This window comes from Gekko japonicus, unplaced genomic scaffold, assembly GCF_001447785.1.
Source record: "Gekko japonicus isolate JY-2015 unplaced genomic scaffold, Gekko_japonicus_V1.1 scaffold1924, whole genome shotgun sequence".
NCBI classification, from domain to species: Eukaryota; Metazoa; Chordata; class Lepidosauria; order Squamata; family Gekkonidae; genus Gekko; species Gekko japonicus.
Window position 1 is genome coordinate 24,264 of NW_015175419.1, and position 24,885 is coordinate 49,148.

Sequence of the window (24,885 nt, forward strand, 5' to 3'; positions counted from 1 at the left end):
AGAGCGGTCAAAACTATTTGATTTTTTTCCCTCATCTCTCGCTTTCTTCCTTTCAATGCAGCAATTTAACATCTAGAATAGAAAGCACAAATTATATTAATCTGCAATATCAACCTTTCCTTTTATTCTGTAAAACAGTACATATAAAAAACAGCAACGAGGGGGATTACAGCACATAGAATATTAATTTTCCAAGCACCCCAGCGTGGAAAAGCTATTCCGTTAACTATCACTCTCTAACAATTTGATATGCTATTCAAAACGTACAGTAAATTATTGGGCAAATTTTTACTACTCTTGAAGCAACATCTATGGAGTAATAAACATTGTTTTTTAAGAACACAGTTTAAATTCCATTATTTTGTATATCACTTATCTTGTAAGAGGTACCTGAAGTTTCTGGTGCAGTAAACAACATCTCAGATCTGGAGCACCATTGGCTAACCTAACAAGAAGTTACATTTATATTACTACTGCAAATATCAGAATGTTTCCAATTAATACTTTCTGCAAGATTGACAATCACATCACAATGTACTTTTTCAGAAACAGCGACACCTACATAAGAAAGCCACAGCAACACCTACATAAGAAAGCCACAGCAGAAAGGGGCAACTCGAATGATAAAGGGGTTGGAACACTTTCCCTATGAGGAAAGGTTAAGGTGCTTAGGGCTCTTTAGCTTGGAGAAACGACGACTGAGAGGTGACATGATTGAGGTTTATAAGATTATGCATGGGAAAGAGCAGGTAGAGAAAGAGGTACTTTTCCCCCTTTCTCACAGTACAAGAACTCGTGGGCAGTCAATGAAATTGCTGAGCGGTCGGGTTAGAACGGATAAGAGGAAGTACTTCTTCACCCAAAGAGTGATTAACACTTGGAATTCACTGCCACAGGAAGGGGTGGCGGCTACAAGCATGGGCGGCTTCAAAAGGGAATTAGATAAGCATATGGAGCAGAGGTCCATCAGTGGCTATTAGCCACAAGGTATAGATAGGGGCTCTGGGGCAAGTGATTCTCTGTCATCTTGGTGCTTGGGGGGGGTCAACAGTGGGAGGGCTTCTAATGTCCTGGCCCCACTGGTGGATCTCCTGACGGCACTGGTATTTCTGGCCACTGTGTGATACAGAGTGTTGGACCGGATGGCCTTTGGCCTGATCCAACATTGGCATCTCTTATGTTCTTACATGCTGCAATATAGCAAATCTCTCAACATCTGCCTGCAAGTACATAAAGGACCACCTCAAACTACTGCCTCTAGTGCTTAACTGCAAATGGGATGCTTGTGGGCCAGGCAAAGCTGCTCAGGCTAGCTTTCCTCACGGGCTATTGAGAGTCTAAAATTTTGGCGGTCCCTGGAGAAAGGATGGAATACAAGTGTATCAAATACATCATTCCTACTAACCTATGTGGGACCAAGGCTGCAGCAGGAAGGCCACTAAAGTAGCACCAGAATTTTGCCCCTCACTCACTTTTAAACAGGGATCACCTATTGCAGCCCATTTGCTGTTTACAACCACCCCAACACTAATACAAACTCACCCTGGAATGAAGAAGTTATTCTCCCATCTGTAGCGCATTTCCAGGACGAATTCCTGCCAGAGATGTGCAACTCCTTTGACTCCACCATGGTAGAAATTGATCATACAAAGACAAAGGGCCAGTTTGTAAGTAAGACTATCCAAAGGAGCAGATTTGAATTGGATGTAGAGATTCTAGAAAACACACACAAAAGGGAAGGGAGGAAATCAAGGATAATTATAAGATTGGGGGGGGGGGGGGATTCAAAAAACCAATATATGCAAAAACAAGCAGCAGAATTTAGCAGTACGTGGTGGATAATTCAGTTTACCTAGAATTTTAAAAGTAGAATAAACATAGCTATTTTAGTTAAAATATGTATTGAGAAACAGAGATAGACACAACGGGTTTGCATAACCCTTTTAGTTGAAATACGATTAAAAACCACTATGTGTGTGTGTGTGCGTATTCACACACATGTTGAAGGTACAACTAGATCCTTGGTTTTGTTTGTTTTTTTAAACTAAAAATCATTAACATCTGATATATGTTTATCACATACAGTTTGAACTTACATAGTCTTCACTGTCTGGAGGAGGGAGGCTTCCTGTTGAAGTACTAGTTCTGGCTTCAGATCCATCTGCTGATTTGTCAGCAGCGTCAGGGAATAAGTACTTGAGGGGGAAAATACATACTTGTTAACTTTCAAATGTATGTTTTCTTGGACAACCAGACAGTTTGGCAATATCAGTTGCTGTAACCACTGTTTTAAAGCCAGGCTATTAATGACTTGGATATTATTTGGCTTCACAAGACACCAAAAAGTTCAAGCTGTCACAGGGGGCATGTTTGCTCCAAGTCCTACCTCCACCAACCACCAGGTTTGTCTACATTCTGCAAGAGTCTGAACTGTACCTTCCATCCAATATCACAATGGCAGACTGTACTATATTTTAGTCCCAGTTTGTCTTACTCTTTTTACCTTGCCACAGCCACACAAATATCTTGCTATCCTACCCCTTCCTTTGTAACCTTTGTAACCTAATTATTGCTTTTTGTTTCTATTAACAGACAGACACCATCAAGACTTTTCTCTGAGCTAGGACACACACAAAATGCCTTCCCAGGACAAATATTTACTTTTTGCTCCCTTTGCAGCCAGAGTTTTTTTAGTGAACATAAGAGAAGCCAATGTTGGATCAGGCCAATGGCCCATCCAGTCCAACACTGTGTCACGCAGTGGCCAAAAATACCAGGTGCCATCAGGAGGTCCAGTAGTGGGGCCAGGACATTAGAAGCCCTCCCACTGTTGACCCCCCCCAAGCACCAAGATGACAGAGAATCACTTGCCCCAGAGCCCCTATCTATACCTTGTGGCTAATAGCCACTGATGGACCTCTGCTCCATATGCTTATCTAATTCCCTTTTGAAGCCGTCCATGCTTGTAGCCGCCACCCCTTCCTGTGGCAGTGAATTCCATGTGTTAATCATCTTTGGGTGAAGAAGTACTTCCTTTTATCTGTTCTAAGCCGACTGCTCAGCAATTTCATTGAGTGCCCATGAGGTCTTGTATTGTGAGAAAGGGAGAAAAGTACTTCTTCCTCTACCTGCTCTATCCCATGCATACTCTTGTAAACCTCAATCATGTCTTAGCTGTCATTTCTCCAAGCTAAAAAGCCCCAAGCCCTTTAACCTTTCTTCATAGGGAAAGTGTTCCAACCCTTTTATCATTTCTGTCCCCAATGCACATCGCTTTGCACTTAGCCACATTGAATCCCATCTGCCAGGTTGACGCCCAGTCACCCATCCTCGACAGATCACTTTGGAGTGCCTCACAATCCTCCCTGCTTTTCACCACCCTGAACAATTTTGTGTCATCCACAAATTTAGCCACTTCACTGCTTACTCCCAACTCCAAATCATTAATGATCAGGTTAAAAAGCATCGGACCCAGTAGTAATCCCTGTGGTACCCCACTGCTTACCACCCTCCACTGCGAAAATTGCCCATTCATACCCACTCTCTGTTTCCTATTCATTAGCCAGTGTTTGATCCACAAGAGTGGCTAGAGACTTGGACTATGATCTGGGAAACCCAGGTCCAAATCCTTACTCTGCTGTGAAAGCTTGCTGGGTGACCTAGGGCCAGCTGCACACTCTCAGCTTAGCCTACTTCACAGGGTTGTTGTAAGGACAAAATGGAGATGAGAATGATGTAAGCCACTTGGGGTCTCCACCGGGGAGAAAGGCAGGGTGTAAAGTAAACATATAAATAAAATGCCTTATTCATGCCTTATAATATAGAAGTTCAAGACAAATAACTTAACGCAGAAAAAATAAACCAATAAAAACAGGCAGAACGAAACACACTCAAACTAGCTACAGCAGCCAATTATTAAGAAGCCACACTCATCCTTTTAAAAAGGCTCAGGAAAACAACAGGCATTTTACCTCTTCAGCATGCATGTCAGATGCATTGATCTCACACGCAAGATCACCCTGAACACTACCAAATTACACTAGATCTTGCAAAAAAATTCAGAATCCTCATTGCAGCAATAATTACAGAGAAACACAGCTGCTACTTAGTATTTTCCATATGCATTTCTTCAAGTAATGGCTAGAACAAGCTCTTTTCATCTGTTGCCATTAATAATAACCATTACTTTGGTCTGAACAAGAAAGAAAATTCAGTTAGAAACCAGTATCATGAAATGCAACATAGTATGGTTTACTTACCAAGAGAATAGTATTGAGGACTTCGTTTTTCAGTGGTGACTCATCTACACCTCTGTGTTTACGAATCTTTTTCTTTGCTGTGTGAACCATATTTGTCACTGACAGTTTATGGATTGGTACTGGTGCTGGTTCCGTGAGCTTTGACAAAGCATGGCTTATATCAGCAACCTCTATAAAATACCAGAGTTGAACTTATAAATTTTTCTATGCTCTGCACTTGTGTTACCAGTATCTTATCTAGGCAGACTTCCTGGATCTGTCCTAAACCATTCTTAGCAAGACAGAGACAACATACAACAAAACTGCTTTGCTAAATCAAATCAAGTGTGCCATCTACTGCCTAATCCAGAACTACTTGGCATTTGCTGGTATCAGTACTCTAAAGCAACTTGTCATAAAATAGAAAACAAGTTGAGCAAATAGTAGAAGTGGTTAATAATGAAGGGGGGGAATTATTTAGCTCTATAAATGATTTGAGATCATTCAAGATCTGGCAAGACAGAATAGGTAATGTAGTAAATGGGGGGGGATGACAGAATATATAGGGGAGGAATGACAGAGTATAAAGAGAATTATCCTGAGAAAAGGGAAAAAATACACACCAGCAATCTGTTCCATCAAGCCACCTACTTCAGTAGTGATAAAGAAGCAATAGATGTCAGACCAAGAAACTTATCTAATAAGAAGAGCTTATACCTTTTCCTTCTTCTTCAAATGCTGATTTTCCAAGGATCTCATCAGTTGATTCCTTGCGACGACATAACTTGAAAAATTCAGTAACAAAGTCACCTACGAAAGAAAAGAGGCCATCATCCAAATGCACAGTTAGAATCCTGAATATTAGTTTTCCAGTGGTTTGATCCATATACACAGCATTGACCTTGGTGCCCCCATGGATGCAAATGAAGTGGGCAGCCACCAGGGACAGGGGATGTCCCCTCAGGAAGCTAGCCTGGTGTCCACTTTATTAGTTTCCCGGTGCCAAGTTAAACTGTTTAATTCATCCTGGGTTTTATTTAATTTTATCCCATCCTATTAGCATTTCACTAGTCTGCCTATTTCCTCACTTTGTGAGACAAACTGCGAAGGGATATAGTACAGATGATATACTACAGTCAGAGCCTAAAAGATTTTTGCATATTCCAAAAAAGGATACCTACAACATGAGAGGGGGGGCTGACAAGAGAAGCTCTACACAGGAAGTGCTATGTTTTGATGTGATAGTCCTTTTTTTGGTCCTTTTGAGGCCACGCTTGGAGAGCTGAAACCTCATGCTTTAAGGTGAACGAGTGTAGGTCTTAATCCAGGCCAAACTGGCTGCTATTGAGGGCAAAGATGTACCTCTTCCTAAAGAGATACTGCTCTTATCCCCCCTTCTGGTTACAGTGGCAGCCACAGCTGTTACTTAAGTGACCTCCAGAGTAGCTCCTAGTGGCAGAGGATTCTTGCTACTCTATTCAATGTTCTTAGCACCAACTTGTAGCTCTTGCCACAAAGCCTATGAAGAGGTTGTTGGGATCTCAAGAGAATTCTGGGGTGCATTGTTCAGTGCCTCAGAGCATGCCAGGTAGCAACTGCTCTGTCATATGCCTCCCTTTCCTTCTTAGAGCAAGTCACATTATAATTATCAATGGGCCTCTTACTAATGCAGACTGCCAGGATCTTCAGAGAGTGAGGCATGCAAGTCACTATTAGTGGGGGATGGAGCAGGACAATTGGTTAGAAGTAGACGTTCCTCCCACTCAGAGAACAGACAGAAAGAGGAAAAGTAGAGAAATATAGTTTTGAACAAAATCTGAGGATTTCTTCTCATCAGTAGAACGGAAGGTATACTGAACAGGATTATGCCCCCTACTTGCTCTACAGGCAGAGCGCTCTCTCCCCCCCCCCTCCATCCAGCTCAGGAATGAACCACAGTTCACACTTGCCAAACTGAGGCAAACGTCCTTGTATTTGTGAGGAACCAGTGTTTGCTGAAAAGTTACTAATTCCTCTTGCAGAATTCCTGCTTTCAAACAGAAAGAATTAGTGCCTGAATTCCCAAGAGGTGATTTATGGCTTGTCCCCTGAATATATTTTTCATTGCACTTGGACCTAGGAGAGGGGAGGAATCCATCCAGGGGATGCAGAAATTCTGAATGATGGTGTTGTGTATCCACTTTTCATGAATGGACTGTCTTCAGGTTGGAGCAAAGGTCTGTAGATTCTGCTTATAATCGCATCACTGGCAGAACTTTCTCTGTTCTCACTTACTGCCTTGGGAGCAATCTGCTTTTCTGGAGGGAAATCTTTATTTGTTCCAGGATGGCTTAGAAAACCCGGAGCTCCTGAAGTCATGCTCTCTGTAAGACCTACAAAAGCAGCAGTAGGAGCTCTGGGCAGGTTGGTTTATTTTCCCCTCTTTGGAAGATGAGAGCATAGCTTCCTTTCTCTCTTTTGTCTCAATTAAGACCTCTGTGTTAAATTGACCTCCAAAAGCAGGATACTTACTACATCAAACTCAGAGAGCTGGGAGATTCTGGATTAATGCCTCACTGTAAAGCACAGTTTGACTGACAGGCTGCTGTCTGCATGCATCCCCCTTCCCCTTCTCTCTGATTGTCACATTTGAGGAAAAATTCAGAAATCAGAACCTAAAAGTCTAAGTGTCAGTCCTAGCTGAATTCCATTTATTCACAGTCTCCAGAACTGGGGTTTTATGTTTGACAGAAGAGACTGGACAGTAGGTTTGGGCAGTCAAGCCAAACAGAAAAGGATTATGCTCTTAGAAAGAGGAGGATATTTCTTACCCAATTATACAGTGGGTTCAACTCAGAAGGGACCCTGGGTTTGTGTGAAAAGGGAAATGGTCTTAGACTCCTCCAGAGTAAAAAGAGAAAGTTGTAATCCCACAAGAGAAGTATTTAAATACAGGAAGAAAGTACTAACTTCCAGGAAGAAAGAAATCTCCAAGACAAACAAACCTCTCATAGTTAAGAATTGAGTCGCTAAGAAAATAAGTGTCAACTATACTCTGTTGTTTATACAAATTATAATATTTTGAACAGGCAACAGAGTTTTGAACAGAATATTTTGAACAGGCAACAAATTTACATCAGGTTCTCATCCCCTGCCTATTCCTAACCCAATTGTGCCTGTTCAATAAAATCAACATTTCTGTTTAAACTTTACTTCGTGTCAAGTGCCACTTCCAAAGAGATTTATAAGAGGGCTCCTACTTAACTACAATAAATCTTTGGCCTGGGCAAAAGCCAAATAACTTCTCTATCACAGGGTGGGACATGCAGAAAGTTATAATTCTATTATCAAAAAACGCTTCTAAGGGGCTGCTCAGTCAGAGTAGGATACAGCATTTTTTTTTTGGGGGGGGGAATCTGCTTCACAGGAAAGAAGAAGCAGAGGTCTATCATAACCTCATCTAAGGATGAGTCCTCAAAGCTTTTTCCTTGGAAGGGCACAGAGAAGAGGTTGTTTTTGGACAGCTGATCCACTCACTTCCTAGTCCTTCAGCCATTGATTGCAATGAATTTGTCATGGGCCACCCAGGAGTTGTGGGGCTGTGGAATGTAGAAGCCTCCTTGGATGAGGTGGGCCCACGTTTACAACAAACAATGGGTGCTCCACCAGTGGTGGTGGTTCCTTAGGTTTCATAAGATTATCAGCCCAAGGCTAGTATACTGCTGTCACAGCCCTTGGGCTTGGGACCAGCTGCAGAAATGGTGCAGCAGGTAGCATCACCTCCATCATCACCTGAGTCCTTGGAAAGCTAAAGAAGTTGGGTTAGGAGGAATATGCAAGCCAGGCACTAGAGTTTCCGGCTAGCAGCTCAACAGTGTTCAATTCCAGCTAATGCGGACGAGTCCTTGCAGGATCCAGAGTAGGGAGACTGCAGTCAGTTAGGTACTCTGGTGTGCTACAGTGGTTTGCACCTGTGGCAGAATGACTTAGCATAGGCCAAGGATCAGTGGTGGGTTATAAGCAACATGGAACCAATGTGACCGTTATCTGCTGATTTACACCCTCACTGCTGTACATCATGTCTGCTAGCTGTGTTGTTCCTGTGATTTATTCCATCTGCCTCCTCCTTGTGAACTTCAGACGGTGCCTCAGCTCTGGATCTTGTAATTACCCTTTTGGAATTTGTTGCCTTGATTGATTAAACTGCAGATGAGCTGGTCCTTATGGCTAGTGTTGAGGCTTCATGAGCTTTCTTGAGTTTATTCTTTCTATCTGCAGGGTCCCTGAATGCATTGTCACCATCCCTGGACAGCACCACACTGAAGGGAAGCAGAGTCTTCATGGTAGGAGGAATGGCGTACAGGTTCTTTGCCACTGACTGCAGACTCTTGTCTCTTCTGGGTACAGCCCACTCACCCTTCAGGGCTTCCTCAAATTAATCAAGGAAGGGCATGACAGATTATTTATTTATTTATTTATTTATTTAACTTTCGACTTGCTACCCCGCTCAAACCCCCCACAGGGGGTCTCTGAGCGGCTCTACAGTTAACTGTTATCCCTTACCTATGGCCACATATATATGCAGGGGTGGGGACTGTCCTAACAGCACCCAGTGGAGGGACGTTCTGGGACAGCTCGTCGCTCATCGGCACGGCTTCTACTGACTTCTTTCCTCCGGTGGTGGTACAGCGGGCCTCTCTGGCGGTCAGAGTGATGAGGTCTAAGGCAGCTGGCAGAAGATCTTGGAATCTCCATTATTGGATGCTGCCCCAAACCTCACAGACTGCATATCAAGCTGTGACTTTAAACCCTGTAGAAACCTTTGCTAGGCTGTGAGGGAAATCCTCTTGTTGGAAGAGCCTAATGGAGGCTGGTGCTAAACTAGTGGCCTCCTCACCCAACCATTCCCTTCCTCTCTGTGAGAATGCACAGAATTTCAATACATATCTGTTGGTTTCTTGTCTTGAAAACCCTCTTGGGTTACCATACGTTGGCTGCAACTTGAAAGCACTCTACATACCACATAAAATGATGAGAATCCAGATGGCCAGAGGGGGCCATGAGGGAAGTCCATACCTTTCTGCACCTTGAAGAGCTCTTAAGAGTATCCAAAAATCTTTGCTGCCATAAGGGGGAGCTGCACCTGCCTCAGGCCCCTTTGTTTGTCGGTCACTCTGTGAGAAGTTTCATTGTCATCAATATTCAAGAGCTCTGAAGCCTCAGAGTCCCTCCAGCCCACTTGAGTTGAGTTGGAAGAGTTTGGTGTGTCTCTATCAAAAGCACTGCTGATTTGCTCCTGTAGCATTTACTATGAAGTTGCTACAGTGGCAGCAGCAATAGTCTAGAAGGTTCCCACTCCAGCCAAGGCCTTGACAAGGGGGTGGGGACGAAACTCAGCAAGCTCTCATGGTAACTGAGACACCGTTCCTTCACAATGGGACAAGAGATCAGCTCCAGAAGCAATTGTTCCCACTCTGATGGGGCATCTGCATGGTCTGCACTGAAGAGGCATCAGGACCAGCAGCCTCCATGCCCAAGGTCTTCTTTGGAAGTATTTTGACATCTCTGAATTTTTCTCATTTTGTTGCCTTAACTATCTCTCTCTTTTTCTTTCTTTTTTTTCTTCTTTTTTTTTTGCACAGAGCTTTTGCACAGGAAGCTTCTCTGATGTGAAGTGAGACAAAGCATGGGCTGGGGGCTTACCCCCTAGCCAGATGTAGAAGCACTGCAATAAACATTTGCATAGCTCTGTCCACAGAGCACGTAGGAAGCATAACCCATTTCAGAATACCTTCGGCCATGGATGGAGAAAAACAGATTTCTAGGAAGTCGGGGGGGATGAACACAGCTGCAGAGCAGACAGGACCAGAATGGGAAGCTTCCTTCCCACACTGGCTGGAATATAATCTAATTTGTGTGGTCCTACCTCAGATGCAAGTGGAAGGAGTAATCTGGCCTGAATCCCCCCTTACACTGACAGAAAAAGAGATAGGGAGCACAATCTTCTGCAAATCAACACTATCCATGGACAAGTTCCAAACAGGTCCGCACCACCCAGTTTTTTCAGACAAGGAATTTTTAGAACAATTCCCAGGGAAGAGAACATGCAAAGCACTTCATTAAAATGAGTAATTCATACAGTCAGTGAAAAACAGCTGTTCTTTATTGTTTGCACTCAAGTCTTGCCTGCAAGACCCACGTTGATTTTTAATTATAGAAAAACATCTTCCACAGATAGTTGATTCAAGCTACCATTGCTTAAATTGTTTTTTTAAAAAAAGATAAGATGTGGTTGCTTACTCAATAAACACTGTGGATTATCTGCTTTTCGGACTCTCACAGACCATTGAGGAGCTTGCATGGGATCCAAGTCTCTAGAACAACAAAAGTTACTATTACTTTTTACTGTGCTTCATCAAAACACAAATTTGAAGAAAGTATCCTTAGAACTTTCAGGCCAATCCTCAGCACACACTGCTGCAAAAGGATTCTAACTCAATTCATTATCACTTACTCAGTCCTTACACTATCTTCCCTTATTCTGTTTAGCTCCGCTGATGCTGTAAAGGTCTCCTGTCTAGATAAAGTCAGGCTGCCATCAAGTCTCAGCACTACTTCCTCAACAGCGTACCTAAACAATGACTGCTGTAATGGTCTTCTAATAAACTTGGGCTATGAGGGTCTTCAGTACCTTCTTGATGTCATTTTCTCCTCATATGCACTCTGCACCTTTCTCTTTTCCATTGTCAGCTATTGTTGCAATCCCACAATTAGGATCAGCAAAAACCAACTAACAGGGCAGAAGGCAACAAGTGTCAGATGATATTAATAGAAGAATCACAGGCGGTATATCCACTACAACAGATACCCTAATAACTTTTTCAACAATACAAATTCTGGAAAAAGCAGGTGAGTTAAATACCAGTATTAGAACGTGAAGTGCATGAAAGTTAATACAATGGGCTATATTTTTCCACTCTATTCAACTATGGATGGAGTGTCCCCACTAGCACAAGGCATATCTTGCTGGTAAAGGAACTTCTTGAATCAGTAGGATGCATCTTGAGCTTACAAGATGCACCTCTTTTAGGAGATCAGAGTGGATGGTGGAATGCTGCTCTGTGGGTTCTTCACAAAATGTACATCTTTGATGAGCAGAGGCTATGTTCACATATGAGAAAGTTGTTCTGCACTGTTGCTATTTAGACACTATATATATATATGGACTTGCAAAAAAAACCCCTTAACCCTCAAAAAAAAAAGCTCCAAGTAAAGCTAGAAGACCTGGACTGAGAGGAAAGGTCCTCTCATAGATTAGTAACTGGTTAAACAACACGAAGCAGAATACAGGGGGAAATGAACCATGGGGTTCTCCAGGGATCCATATTAAGACTGAAGCTATTTAATTTTTTTAAAAAGATTTATGTTATTTATAGTTCACCTTTCTCAGTGGGACTCAAGGCGGATTACCCAGACTAAGTCAATACAATCAATAGGATGGGACATTCAATAAACAATGCAATAGAATTAGGTTGTAAAACCAGCCAGAAATCTAAAACAGAACTGAAGCAGAGTGCAAGTAGAACATGACACATTAAGTGACCTGAAATTGGAGGTGAGCAGGGAGATGGACAAGTTTGCAGAAACACCAAACTCTTCAGGTTTGCAGTTTGCAGAAACACCAACAATTGAAGCTTGGTTCCGTAAATTATGGAACCACTATCTAATGGATGCTGTTACAAACAAATTAGACACTATTTCACAGAACACAAGACAAATGAGGTTTGTTGGAAAGTGGTACCCAGTTCTAGATTATTTATCTCAGCAGCAATTTATTTCCTCTGAAGGGTCCCAATTCCAAAAATGGATTTGATGTTATGATTTTAGTTGAACTGATGTCACTCGAATATGTTAGATCTTTATATAATTATATATGTAAACTTACTCTTAATTCATGAAACGTCTATTCTAGTTAGGAAATATGTTTATTATATCTTGTTTCTACTATCAGGCAGCAGTATGTTTTACTGCTGCAAAAATGAAAACTGTCTATAATCCAAAATTGTTTGTTTACACATGCATACTTGAAGTTATACAACGCTTAAATGTGTTACAATTCAAAAAATATGTACAGTTGTATTATATCATAGCTTTATATGTTACTGTTGTGACTTAAAACAATAAAAAGTTAAATTAAAAAAAAAAGGATGGTGAAAATGAAAGTGGATTGTGAAAACTCCAAAAAGATGTCCCCAAACATGGTAATAAAATATGAAATGAGGTATAAAGTGATGCACACTGTGACTGTCATCATCATCATCATGAATTTTACCGCATTAGCAAAGAAGCCAAAGGATACAATTCCAACACAATAAATAAGAAATACATATAAACTGGAATCTCTTAACAAATTTCCTAAAAAGTAGAACAGTGCATTACACTGTAACATGTAATAACATTAATTAAAAACCCAATAAATAGCATACAGGGGTTTTGAGAATAAATTTAGCGATCTGATATCAACATTATGAATACATTGTAACCAAAAGAAATCCTAAATTTAAATACACACCTATAGTGACTGACCAGGAAAAAGATTCTGCAGACAGCTCAATGTAAGTGTTAACAGCGTGTAAACACAATAAAAAGGCAAATTCTATTGTAGGAATTATTAAGAAAGAGGGATGAAAGTAAACTGGCCAGTATCATTATGCCCTTGAATAAATCTATGGTATTGCTACATCTAGAATGCTGAGCATGGTTCTGCATACTTCCATCTCAAAAAAAAAAGTATGGAAAATGGCAACCAAAATTAAAGAGGTTTGAGCATCATCTTTTCAGATGAAGTCTAGACAATTTGGGTCCTGTAATAGTTAAGATTATGAATGGTGTGCAGAGAGAACATTTATCCTCCCAAAAAACTAGAACTTAGGGGCACTCAATTAAATTGACAACAGAAAGTCCTACTTTACCCAATGCATAAACCGTTTGTTGTGTTGGACACTAGCTTAGATAGTTTTAAAAGGGGACTCGATACATTCACAGAGGACCAGTTCATCAACAGCAGTGAGCCATGATTACTAAACATAAGTATACAGCCTCTGAACAGGCCTGAGGGGCAAAAATATGGGAAGGTTTTGGACTCTATGCATGTTAAGTGTTTTCCAGTGAAAAAGGATGCTGGATGCTAGTCTACTGATTTGATCTGTCTGGGTGCCTACGTTCAGCTTATACAAGCCACGAATGTCACTATCACCTACCTCTTAAACAACAGTACTACCACGTATATGAACAAAGACAGCCACAAAGCATTTATTACAATATTATATACATACTAATAACTAAACTAGAATGAGCTCTCATATTAAACAATTCTGAAATGTACAGCTCGGATGTTTTTCAACTGCAGAAGCCAAAGTCAAAAGAATGTACTTACGAATAAACATCATTGTCCACAATTATACCCTCTGTTAGATGAGGCCAAGTAGTTGCTAATTGGAGTTCACTGAAATACCCAAAAAGTACACCTCACTGAATACAGAGTTATGGAAACCACTATACAACCACAGATTAGGAATTATTACTAAATATATTTGCCATTCCCACATAGACACATGTATCATTTCTACTGTATTCATTTGGACAGTAAAATAGATTCTAAAATTAAGAACATGACAGTAACACAGAAATTTTTCCATGTAACAGTACACTTTTTCAGTATTCCATATTCTGATCTTTTTATTTTATGTCTGATAGCAGAAAAAAGAATAATAGCAAGATGTTCTTAAACTACATTTTCTGCAAGATAATAGATAAAAGTGTGTTTATATAAAATTATTTTTCTTTGCATTACACACAAGTAGGGCCCAATTTTTCCTGGTTGCTAGTTGGATGCATTTTAAAAGGGAAATTGTATGAATCATGAATGGTGTGCACTCATATAAATACTATCTCTGTGTGTTCAATAACTGGGTATTTGTATGCATTTATTAACTGCATCAGAACAATATTTATTTCATTTATACCCTGACTTTTGGCCTTAATAATCTCCACATGCATAACCCTAGTACTTTAGCTCATGGGCAACATTAGACTTGCAACATTTTATTTGTCAGCAATGTTATTTTTTTCAAGATTACATAAGCAAAAATTCTGCAAGGAAAGATTTACAAGTCTGGAATATTCCTTCCCAGTCTGCAAAAGCAAGCCCATTGGACAATTTGACCTGAATATTTAAATTACTCCAAGTTTTACCTGATAGGATCCTCACAGGCACCAAATGGTAATTTTCCAAACTCTAGCCCTCCAACTTCTCCTCCAACCAAAGCATCTATATCTATAGACAAAGCAACATTTTGCATAACATTAGCAGCAAACAACTGCTGAGTTCACTACCAAATAGAATATTCCCCACGCACAGACTTATCCAAATAGAAAGCAGGTGAAGTTACATACTTAAACAATTCTTGTACCAAAACGACACTGCTATACTATAGGATAAGCTTTAGGAAATTGTCTGCACATCTTGTGCTGCAACTCTTCAATACCATTCCAGCTCGAGAGTGGACTGAATCTTAATGCTGCACTTGAACTAGCCAGTGCAGATCAGTGATGCCAGAAAACCACCTACAGTGGGCATACTGGGCCAACCTCTCTTTTCTAGCTAATAGCCTTGATGATAGCCAGAAGCTGTAACTTGGGCTACTACACCCAAAACATCAGTAAAACTGCTGAAGAATGACATCAATGTAAGTGTTGTATCCTGCCAAAACTTTAAAGAATATAAGGAAAGAAAAAATGAGACTTCTTCCAGTGTGGGGGAAAGACATATTTGGAGTCATTATGGGAAATCATAACAAATGGAAAGGAAACGAAGTCAGAAAACAGCACTTGGGAGCAAGAACAGGCTACATAATGCAGTCAGCTCTATCAATAGTGTTTGTTAGAGCAATTTTTTAAAAGTAACAGGTTACTTTTAACATAGACAAGTGTGCATGAACACAAAAGCTGATGCTCAGAATAAAACGTTGTTGGTCTTAAAGATGCCACTGAACGCAAACATTGTTCTGCTGCTTCAGACCAACACGGCCACCCCCCCCCCGAATCTAAATTAACTAACACTGTATTTCAGAACCATATTCTGTTATGAACTGTATGTTAAAAGGTAGATTATTTAATATTATCTTCATTTCAATACTGAATAGATGTGTCCTAACTAAAAGAATATTTCTACAACACAGGAACTATCACACATATCAATTTATGTAGTTCAGTGTTAGAAAGCCTGATTACTCTGTTTTCTATCATGGAACCACAGCACAACAATTTCATCCAACTTTTTCTCAACTTCCATATCATATATACTAACAGCCACACATGCCCCCCATCTGCAGATAGCTAAATCCACAGATTGGGGCTACATGGAGACTAAAGAGATTTTTCTACACACCAGGTATGCAGAAAAATCTGAAATGTTTTTTTAACAATACACCGGGGGGAGGGGGGGTTAAATCCCACCAAAAGTAAAATAGCGTTCTCTGTGCAAGCTGCACTGGACCTGCTGGTGGCACTGCCTGGGAGCTGCACTGCAGCAGCACAGCCAGAAAGATCATGGGGGATGTGCCAGGCCAGGCAGCAGCAGCGCACCCCAGAGCTCCGTGCTGGGCCCGGTGGCAGTGGCTGCGCGGCGCAGGATCTGCACTGGAAGAGCATGGGGGTCATACCAGGTGGCAGTAGCAACGCACCCCAGAGCTTCATGCTGGACTTGGTGGTGGTGGCACAGCCTGGGAGCTGCACTGGGTGCAACAGCGCAGCACAGGAAGAGCCCAGGGGCCATGCTGGGACCAGTGACAGTGCAGCCCAGGGACAGCACAGCTGCCCAACAGCCTGGGACTCCATGCTGGGCCCAGTGGCGGCAGCTGCAGAGCCAAGGGGCTGCACTGGCCTCAGCAAGGGGGGGAGAGATGGAATGCCCACCATGAGTCTTACAGAACCCCCCCCCCCCAGCTGTGCAAGCTACAGAGATCAGTGGGGAGTCTCTGCTGGCTTGCCAGGAGCTGCTCCAGGGAAGCCACAGAAAACGGTAGCTGGGGGAAAGTCTCTGCTGGCTCGCTTGAGGAAGCTCCAGGCGAACCCCAACAACCCCCCCCCCCCCCCCCCCCCCCCAAGCTCTCCAGTGAGCTGTGAAGAGCTGGGCAGGGGAGACTGCTGGCTGGCCCTGAGCTGCTCCAGATGAGCCACAGAATACTGTCGGGAGGCCTGCAACTCCATGCTAGGCTCAACAAAAGAGTGGTGATGGGGAGACAGGATTTCCCCCCTGCAAGTATCACAGCCCTCCCCCAGCTGGGCAAACTGCAGAGAGCAGTGGGGGAGGAGTCTCTGCTGGCTCGCTCAGAGCTGCTTCGGGTGAGCCACAGAGAGCGGGGGCTAGGGGGAAAGTCTCTACTGGTTCATTCAGAGCAGCTCTGGGCAAGCTAGCACAGTCTCTCCCCCCCCAGCTCTCCAGAGAGCCACAGAGCACTGGGGAAGGGGAGACTGTGCTGGCTTGCTCAGAGCTGCTCCAGGCAACCCACAGAAAGCTGCCAGGCAGCCTGGGGCTCCATGCTGGGCTTGGCGAAAGAGTGGGGGGGATTCCCCCCCTGTAAGTCTTGCAGGCCCCGACTTGTCATGAACTATTTTTGAAACTCCCTCAGTTTCAAAAGCAGATTGAAAAGCGTGGAACTAGGTGGGAGGTTGCCATTTAGAAAGCAAGACCCCCAGAGCACAAAACTTTTGATTATTTTCTGTGTTTCATTCGATATTACAAAACTATAACATGCCCATATAAATGTCCTACCTGGTGGTTGTTGGGGCCAGAAATATTGCTGCCAGTCCTGAAGGACATATGTAAGTCTAATACTTATATTAATTGGAGGCAATGGAGTCAATGGAAAACCCTAGAAGATAGACATAAGAAAATACAACATTGGGACAAAATTAAACATACTGTATCTAGATCTTTGCTATGAAAGATAAATTTTGTTGTATACTCTTCCCACCAGATAAAAGTCCAGGTAGATTATTCATTACTGCCCTTCTGAGTCCCTTGAAATCTCAGATATAATACACTGGCACATCAAAAGTCTAGCTTATTGACTACATAACAAGTTCAGAAATACTACTACTGTCAGTACCTTGTGGATAACAATAGTCTCCACAACCTACTGTACACCAACCTATTTTTGAAGCTCATCAAAGTGCCAACAATAGTCTGTGATTATGAAGGGAGGGGAAGACATGGATTTCTGTTTTCAAAAAAGAGAAAACAATCCTCATTGGACAGGCAGATCTTCTTTCATATTCCTCTAGATCATAGGTGTTGAACTCATTTGTTCCAAGGGCTGGATCTGACATGAACATCAATTTGTCGGGCCGGGCCATGTGTGCCATAAAATGTAATGCCAGGTACCAGAGATATAAACTTTATAAATGTCAGCAGCTGGTAAGCCCCAAGTTGGTGTGTCCTCACCACAAGAGCCCATTGGCTAGAGAAGAGGTGCAAAGGACAACCCACATACAGGCTGGAGAGCCGATGGCGCAGTGCTGGGTAGATGCCCCTGAAATGCCCAGGGGGGCAAACCTCTTCCCCAGCCTGTTCCCGCCATCAATGCTGTAAGCCCAGGCCCTAGGGGTAAAACACAAGGCAGTTGGGCATTATGAGCTCCCCCTGCCCCTGAGCCGCTGTGGAAGGGGACCAGAAAGGTAAGTTAAAGTTGCGGAAGTAGGGGGCAGCCCAGGTGCAAGTCTGTGTGCACAGCAGGACCCAGGCCAGCTGAAGTCTAGTAATCTGGAGACACCTGTGCGGCGGCCACCACCTCCAGCCAAGGCTGCAGGGTGATCCATGGGGAGGGGGACAATGCCAGTGGTTCAAGCCATTGATCTCTGGCAAGCTGCACCACCACCCCCGCACAGCAACAGCCACCAGATCGTCCCATGGAGGGGCAGAGGCTGTGCGTGTAGCAGAGGCCCCAGGACACCCAGCAATTAGCACTGCCCCCTTTCACAAGGTGAAAACTGCCTACAGCTGAAGGCTGCCAAGTGGTCCACAGGGGAAGGGGGCTTGGCCACCAAGTTGTGTGCTTGACTAAAGGACTTGGCCCCCGATGTGTGGAAGAAATTGCTGAAGAACACTCCCTGCATGGTCTGAAGCACCACTGCATAGGTGGGAATGCGAATACGGCAGTGGCACTGATCACCAGCAGATCCCCCACTGGCTACTAGCAGGCTCAAGCAGAGGTTCATCTAATTTGACCACTGTTAGTAAAAACGTTACATGGTACCATATTTTGAGAGTATTTGACCTTAAAATGTGCTGTACAATACATTTATATCCCATCCTCCCTCCAAAGACCTCTGGGAAGTGCACATTTTATCCTTCAAACAACCTTGTAAGGTAGGTTAATCTGTAACCAGCCCAAGGTAACCTTGTGTTACTGCAGAATGGTGGCTAGAACCATGGCCTACCCAGTCCTTGTCTGACATGCATCACACTTTTCCCAATACAAACAAATAATGTATAGTCCTACTTCCAGCTGTAGGCTGCAAGTGAGAAATACATTATCATGTTGAGCTTTAAATACAATTATCCTTATAGCATTTTTATGCCACTGGAGAAAAAGTATATTCATTTCTTTCTCTGGACAGGTGTGTGCCAAACTCTCTGTAAGAAGGAGTCAGTGGAAAACTAACTGTCATAATGGTTGCCAAACATTAAACTTTGGAGTACAGGCAATGCTTTTTTGGCAGGGTTCCTGGGTTTTAAATACATGCATAGAAAACAGAAATTCAAAAGCCAGAACTTCCCACAGAAATGAAATGCAGAGACTCCTTTATGGCATCTCTTGAAAAAATTAGAGAAGTGATTTAGTGAAAGAGCTGCAGGCTAACCAATGGAAATTTCCTTGAGAAAGGGGGGGGGGGCAGTCTGAGCATTACAATCACAAAACCTTTAAGGTCTGAAATTTATTGCCTTGAATGAAGCTGCTCTTCTTAGCACGAAGGTCCCCGTCCTTTTCAGCATTATTAGCCACTATAGGAGGCGAGTGGCCAATGTGAAAGGCTATGTCCATCCCTGGATTCACAAGGGATGAGGGGGGGACTTTGTGACCCATGAGTTGGGAAACTGGTCTATGGCAGGATTGGCAACAGTCCTGGCTCAGACCTTTTCAGCTGCTGCCCCAAGCCTCTACAGGAGCCTTTCAGAAGAGCTCCTGCCTTCCTGGCTGCAAAACAGAGCTATTCCAGAGACCTTTGGGGGCAGCCTGGGCAAAGGGGGACTATCCTGCTAGGGGGGACATAAGATGTTTTTAGATACTTTTTAAAATGTTTTTGGTATCTGTAGTTTTAATGTTTGTTTTACCTAATTGATATTACTTTGTTGACACTATTGTTTTCTACCTTTTTTGTTAATCACTTTGGCCAATAAGACAAAGACAGCTAAAGTTAGTGTCACTTTCTGATTAAGAGTCCAGCTGCTGGAGACTTTAGTAGGGGGGTGCAATTTTTTTGTTTGATTCAGTTCAGATCTATTGAAACAGGGGGGGAAATTGGATTCCCTGAAAAATCTTGGATCCCAATATCAGTGCAGTAGTCGGATCTGGGATTTTTCAGAAATCCCAATATTTTTTTAATACACCCAAGAAAAAAAAAATTAAGAAGAAAATCTTGCACACAAGAAGTTGTGCTGGCAGTGAGCAGTCTGCTCCACACAAGCACAGCTGATCCTGGGTTGACTTCTCTTGCAGCCCAGTTTAAACCAGGCTGAAGGATACGCCAGCCCCATGCTGAGCCAGTGGGGAGATCTCAGCTCCCCAATGGCACAGCTGATCCTCAGGCTGTCTTCTGTAGTCCCTTTAAACTTTAAAGGGACTGCAGTAGAAGCCTGACAAACAGCTGAGAGGTGGGAGCAATCTGCTCCCTATTTTCCACCGTTTTCAGATCTACCCAGTAATTCCTGAATATATCCAAGATTTTTTCCAGAATGTTTTGTTTTCCCAAGAAAACCCAGATACATTTTGGATACCAAAATATATCTGGAAAATACCAATTAGGTATTTTTCAGGTATACTTTTGGCTTGGGTAGACCCAAACACACACCCCTAGACTTTAGCTTTGAAGCTGGACCTACAATACTGGAACATTAATCACTAGAGGCAGATGGGCAAGAAAGTTTACTACCTTCTAGGAAAAGTTAATACTATCTATATTTCCTAGCTATCAGCACTTACCTAGGCACTTAATAGTTCATGCTATGGAGGAAATGTACCAGATTTCAAGAAAAAGGTGTAAAACAGGTGCTTAATTCAGCATGTTCTTGTGGCATTATGGAGCCAATTTTTAATTTGAGTCACACATCAAAATTATAATCAAAAAGAGTTTTATTTATATGATTTAACATAATAGAGACTTTTCTCCTGTTGTTTCTTGAAACGTCTGTGGATTTCTGCAGGTCCCATAAGTATCAGACCAGCATGAAGTAACAGAATTTGTGAACTCAGTCTGCATTAACCTGCACTACAGATACATTTGTATACAATGCCACAACAGTACCCAGCTTCTGTGAAGAAACCCATTCTCAGTATACATATGCAATACTTACAATCTTGGATTTGAAGATGTCCAATAGTCCTGATACATGAGTATATTGACTGGCCACTTTGCGAAGATGAACCATTTCAAAATCTGTTCTAACTCCAGGACCCTGACACTCTCCAACATACATTCTTCGCCATTTGTGATGAATTTGCACAAATAATGGCACCTGGCTGAAAAAATATACAGAAAATGTTAAGAAGTGTTCTCATCTTTTACCCTGATACTGAGAATGAAACTATATCCCAATGTTCTCTAGGGAAGCAATTCTAAACCTGACAGTTAAATATCCAGCTGTGTTGTAAGATTATCATCTAAGCATAAGAAAAACAAATAATCAACAGAAGAGTAAAAAAATGCTCACACTGTGCAATATGACTATCACTGATACATATATTCCACTTTGTACTTGTCACAGGAAAGCACATGCACATTCAACAAAACAGAATCTGCATGCACACATGTTCACAGAACTTCTGTTGAGATAAGGCCATGGTGCATACATGAAGTCCCAGGTGCAGTCCTTGGCATCTCCAGGTTTTTAAAAAATCAGGTAGCAAGTGATCTGAGATCCTGGAAAGTTGAAGCCACTCTGAGCAGACACTACTGATCTTGACAGACCAGTGACCTGCCTTGGTATAAGGCAGTTTCATATGTTCATCTAGACAGTAGGGGCAAAGATGGCACATCAGACATTGTCTCTTTTGGCCACCAGAACTCCCAAGATGAACTAGGGCTATGTTGTTGGTGGTGACAATAGGGAAGACTCTTCCTAACAGGGAAAATCAACATTTGGTGCTACAGAGCTACCCAGCACAGTTCCAGGAGGACATATTTCTTGCTTCCTGGGACTTGCAGCAAACACAAGGAGCTGAACATCTACACTGCACAAACAAGCCAGCTATTGTCTAACAAATATGCAAAAGCATTTTTTTGCATCACAGTCTGATACATTTGGTTAAAAGTTAGTAGTTTAGAGCTAAAGTTACACAAAGGCATTTTTGTTCACACTAAGTGGGGAGGGGGGAGACTTTTTGCAAATTCCCATTCCCACTCCAGCCCCCTGCAGTACCTCACATGCAGCTGCTCAGGATTTCCCAGTACTCAAAAGTGGTTTTTCACAAGGTTACACAGGTTGCAAACAGCAGCAAAGCCCTATTCCATGTGCCATTCACAGTAGCTAGTATCCAAGCCATTGTATTGTGAACTAATAGGCTGATACGGGGGGGGGTGGATTATTCTGCCATATTGGAGTGAGGGGACAGGGAGGAAAGAGAAACTGAATCCAACAATCCAATCATACTATTCTTTGCTCAACTATGTAGTCTAAATATAACAGAACCTCTGCTTGGTATGCATCAGGACTCAGGTTCAACTTCTGGCATCTCCTGTTAAAAGGATCAGTAGAGGTGATGTGAAAGACCTCTGCCTGAGACCCCAGAGAGAAACTGCCAATCAGATTGACAATACTAACTTTGATGGACCAAGGGTCTGATTCAGTATAAGGCTGCTTCATGTGTAAGATTCTGCTTTTCTGTATTTGTCTTAAAGTTATTTCGGATTTAAAATACTTGACTCTATACGCATCACTGCCATTAGCTGAACAATTTTCTCTAATTATGAAGAATGTTCTATGATACATCAGACCAAAAGCATTAATAACTGTAGAACCTGACTTACCACCCAGTATTCCCCAATGCAATAGAAACTGAACTTAGGAGGAGGTTACATTTGGATTCACTAAGAACAGCATCATTATTTGCTGCTGGCGCAATGACCACAAATTCACGCAAGCCATACCTAGAAGAGAAGCAGTAAGTTTCAATGATAGATATTAGAAGTTAACATATCCAAAACAGTTCCTCTTTAATTACTCACTAATTACACTTAATGCTTGTTTGACTCCAATCCAGTCTGAAGTTACTGTTACTGGATGTTCTCCTACCACTTGCATGCATGTTGAGCTGGCAGGTACAGAACCTCTGTGTTTCTATTCCCCAGCAGCTCCATTTGACACCAAAAACAGCAGGTACCAGAGGCTGCAGGACCCACATAAACCAGATCCCCTGCAAGGGGTTGTTGGTCAAATCCCCCCACCCCACCCCACCCCCCAGCCAACAGAGCAGGGAATAATTTTTCCCAATGCCCTCTCAACCCCGACAGATTTTATCCTTGGCATACCTTCTAGCATCAACTCTGTAAAGTGGGGTTAAAAGGGAATACTGGAGGAAGGGGAATATAAGGAAATATAAGGGTTGTCCCATCAGCTTAATATTTATGTATTTTGCATCATAAACATTATCTTAAACACCTGAAGTTCTTTGAGTATTCTGTCAGTCACTAAATGTTACAAAATTATTTATGCTGTAATTTTAACATAGTTACAGAAAACAACACAGAACATTTCAATATAATACACATACCATCTCACTAGACAATGTGCTCTTGGAGGAAAATCATTGTTCATACACAGTAGATCTTGCATAGCAACTGGAAGAGCATCTGTGAAACCATTCACCAGGATACAAATGTTAGGTATCTAAATTTACAGTCAGAAGAAAAATGTTACATGTAAACTTAGTACAATGTCTACTCTAAGAGGAATTTAGATTCAGGTGGGTTGGTCTGAAGCAGCAGAACAAAGTTTGAGTCCAGTGGCACCTTTAAGATCAACAAAGTTTTATTCAGGGTATAAACTTTCCTGTGTACGCACCCTTCTTCAGATATCTGAAGAAGTATGCATGTACATGAAAGCTTATACCTTGAATAAAACTTTGTTGGTCTTAAAGGAGCCACTGAGCTCAAACTTTGTTCTGACAGGAACTGTTTAACAAAAACTCTTTAACAAAGTAGCACTAATATTAAGTGAGTTTCCATTTTTTGCTTCTTGTTCCCAGCATACCAGGGGTACAACTGGATACCAACCAACCACACATTCTGAACCCAACAAAGAATTCTGCACAGAATGCAGACAAAGGACTCAACACCATGGCCTGAAAGAACTTTTCTCCCCCTCCCACTTTATTTTCTAACATCTAGCTATAGGAAGTTTTAGAGAACTTGAAAGTCTGTACACTGTTGTGTTACTTTGGTTGGTGTTAGATTTTGCTATGAACCAACAAGGCAGCCTACATTTTGTCTACAAAATGCATAGTTTGCTATGGAGTATGGCAATATTTGCAGATATCAGTAATTAGTATAATATCCTAACACATAATATTAAGGCCATCAATTCCTACCCAAATATAAATTTCTACCCAGATTCATTTTCTACCTTCTACTAGCTCCTCTTTGGAATCCTTTTCATTGGATTCTTGCACAAGATAATGATGTGTGACAGAGAACCGGAAATCTGCAAAAGAGATCTCATCTGATTTTTCCTCCCATGTTTCTGTGGTATATACACCCTGTGTATCAAATGGGACAAACACACTAAGCAATGTTAACTGCAATATAGTATTACTATACATTTCACATGAAACACCGCAGTACAGTTCTGCTACTAATATTAGAAGGTTTTTTACATTTTTTTTGCATAAATGGAGTTGAAAGATGTTACAAGAGTAATATCTTTCCATCTCCTTTTTATTTATTTAAAACATTTATTGGCTGCCTTTCTGCCTTGCAGAACTCAAGGCACCTTACAATACATATAAAACATTATAAAAATACAACACAGAGAACAATTATAAAACACAAAAAAGTCACGGTTTAAAAACTCGAATTAGGACTGCCAATAATAAAAGCTAAACCAACCAAAATGCAGTCCTAAATAAAGCTGCCTTTAACTGCCTCCTGAAGATCATCAATGGGGGGGGGGGGGGGGCAGGGGGCTCCTTGGGGCAGTTGTTCCATAATAGTGGGACTGCCATAGAAAAGGCCCTGTCTTGTATACCCACCAAACTGGAGTCTTTGATTGGTGGGACAGTCAGGAGGGCATCTCTCCATGATCTTAATTCTTGGACAGGAATGTATGAAAGAAGACACCCCAGTGCCAACTCAAGTAGGGCTTTAAAGGTCAAAAACACCACCTTGAATG

The 24,885-nt window shown here is 42.0% G+C and overlaps 1 protein-coding gene across 2 annotated transcripts in view; it reads right to left on the minus strand.

Annotated features, from left to right (window-relative positions):
* RAB3GAP1 (RAB3 GTPase activating protein catalytic subunit 1) overlaps positions 1-24,885 on the minus strand; it is a 45,098-nt gene that overhangs the window by 13,654 nt on the left and 6,559 nt on the right. Inside the window, exons 4-17 of one of the 2 annotated variants that reach the window (XM_015425784.1) lie at positions 24,121-24,253; positions 23,270-23,348; positions 22,527-22,646; positions 20,854-21,019; positions 17,053-17,152; positions 14,472-14,553; positions 13,654-13,722; positions 10,518-10,591; positions 4,956-5,048; positions 4,260-4,429; positions 2,097-2,195; positions 1,543-1,715; positions 391-445; positions 5-72 (exon numbers count right to left, since the gene is read on the minus strand). In XM_015425784.1, the coding sequence (XP_015281270.1) occupies positions 5-72; positions 391-445; positions 1,543-1,715; positions 2,097-2,195; positions 4,260-4,429; positions 4,956-5,048; positions 10,518-10,591; positions 13,654-13,722; positions 14,472-14,553; positions 17,053-17,152; positions 20,854-21,019; positions 22,527-22,646; positions 23,270-23,348; positions 24,121-24,253 (1,481 nt within the window). Of the gene's footprint in view, positions 73-390; positions 446-1,542; positions 1,716-2,096; positions 2,196-4,259; positions 4,430-4,955; positions 5,049-10,517; positions 10,592-13,653; positions 13,723-14,471; positions 14,554-17,052; positions 17,153-20,853; positions 21,020-22,526; positions 22,647-23,269; positions 23,349-24,120; positions 24,254-24,885 lie in introns of both variants that reach the window. The other variant, XM_015425783.1, reaches the window with a different exon arrangement.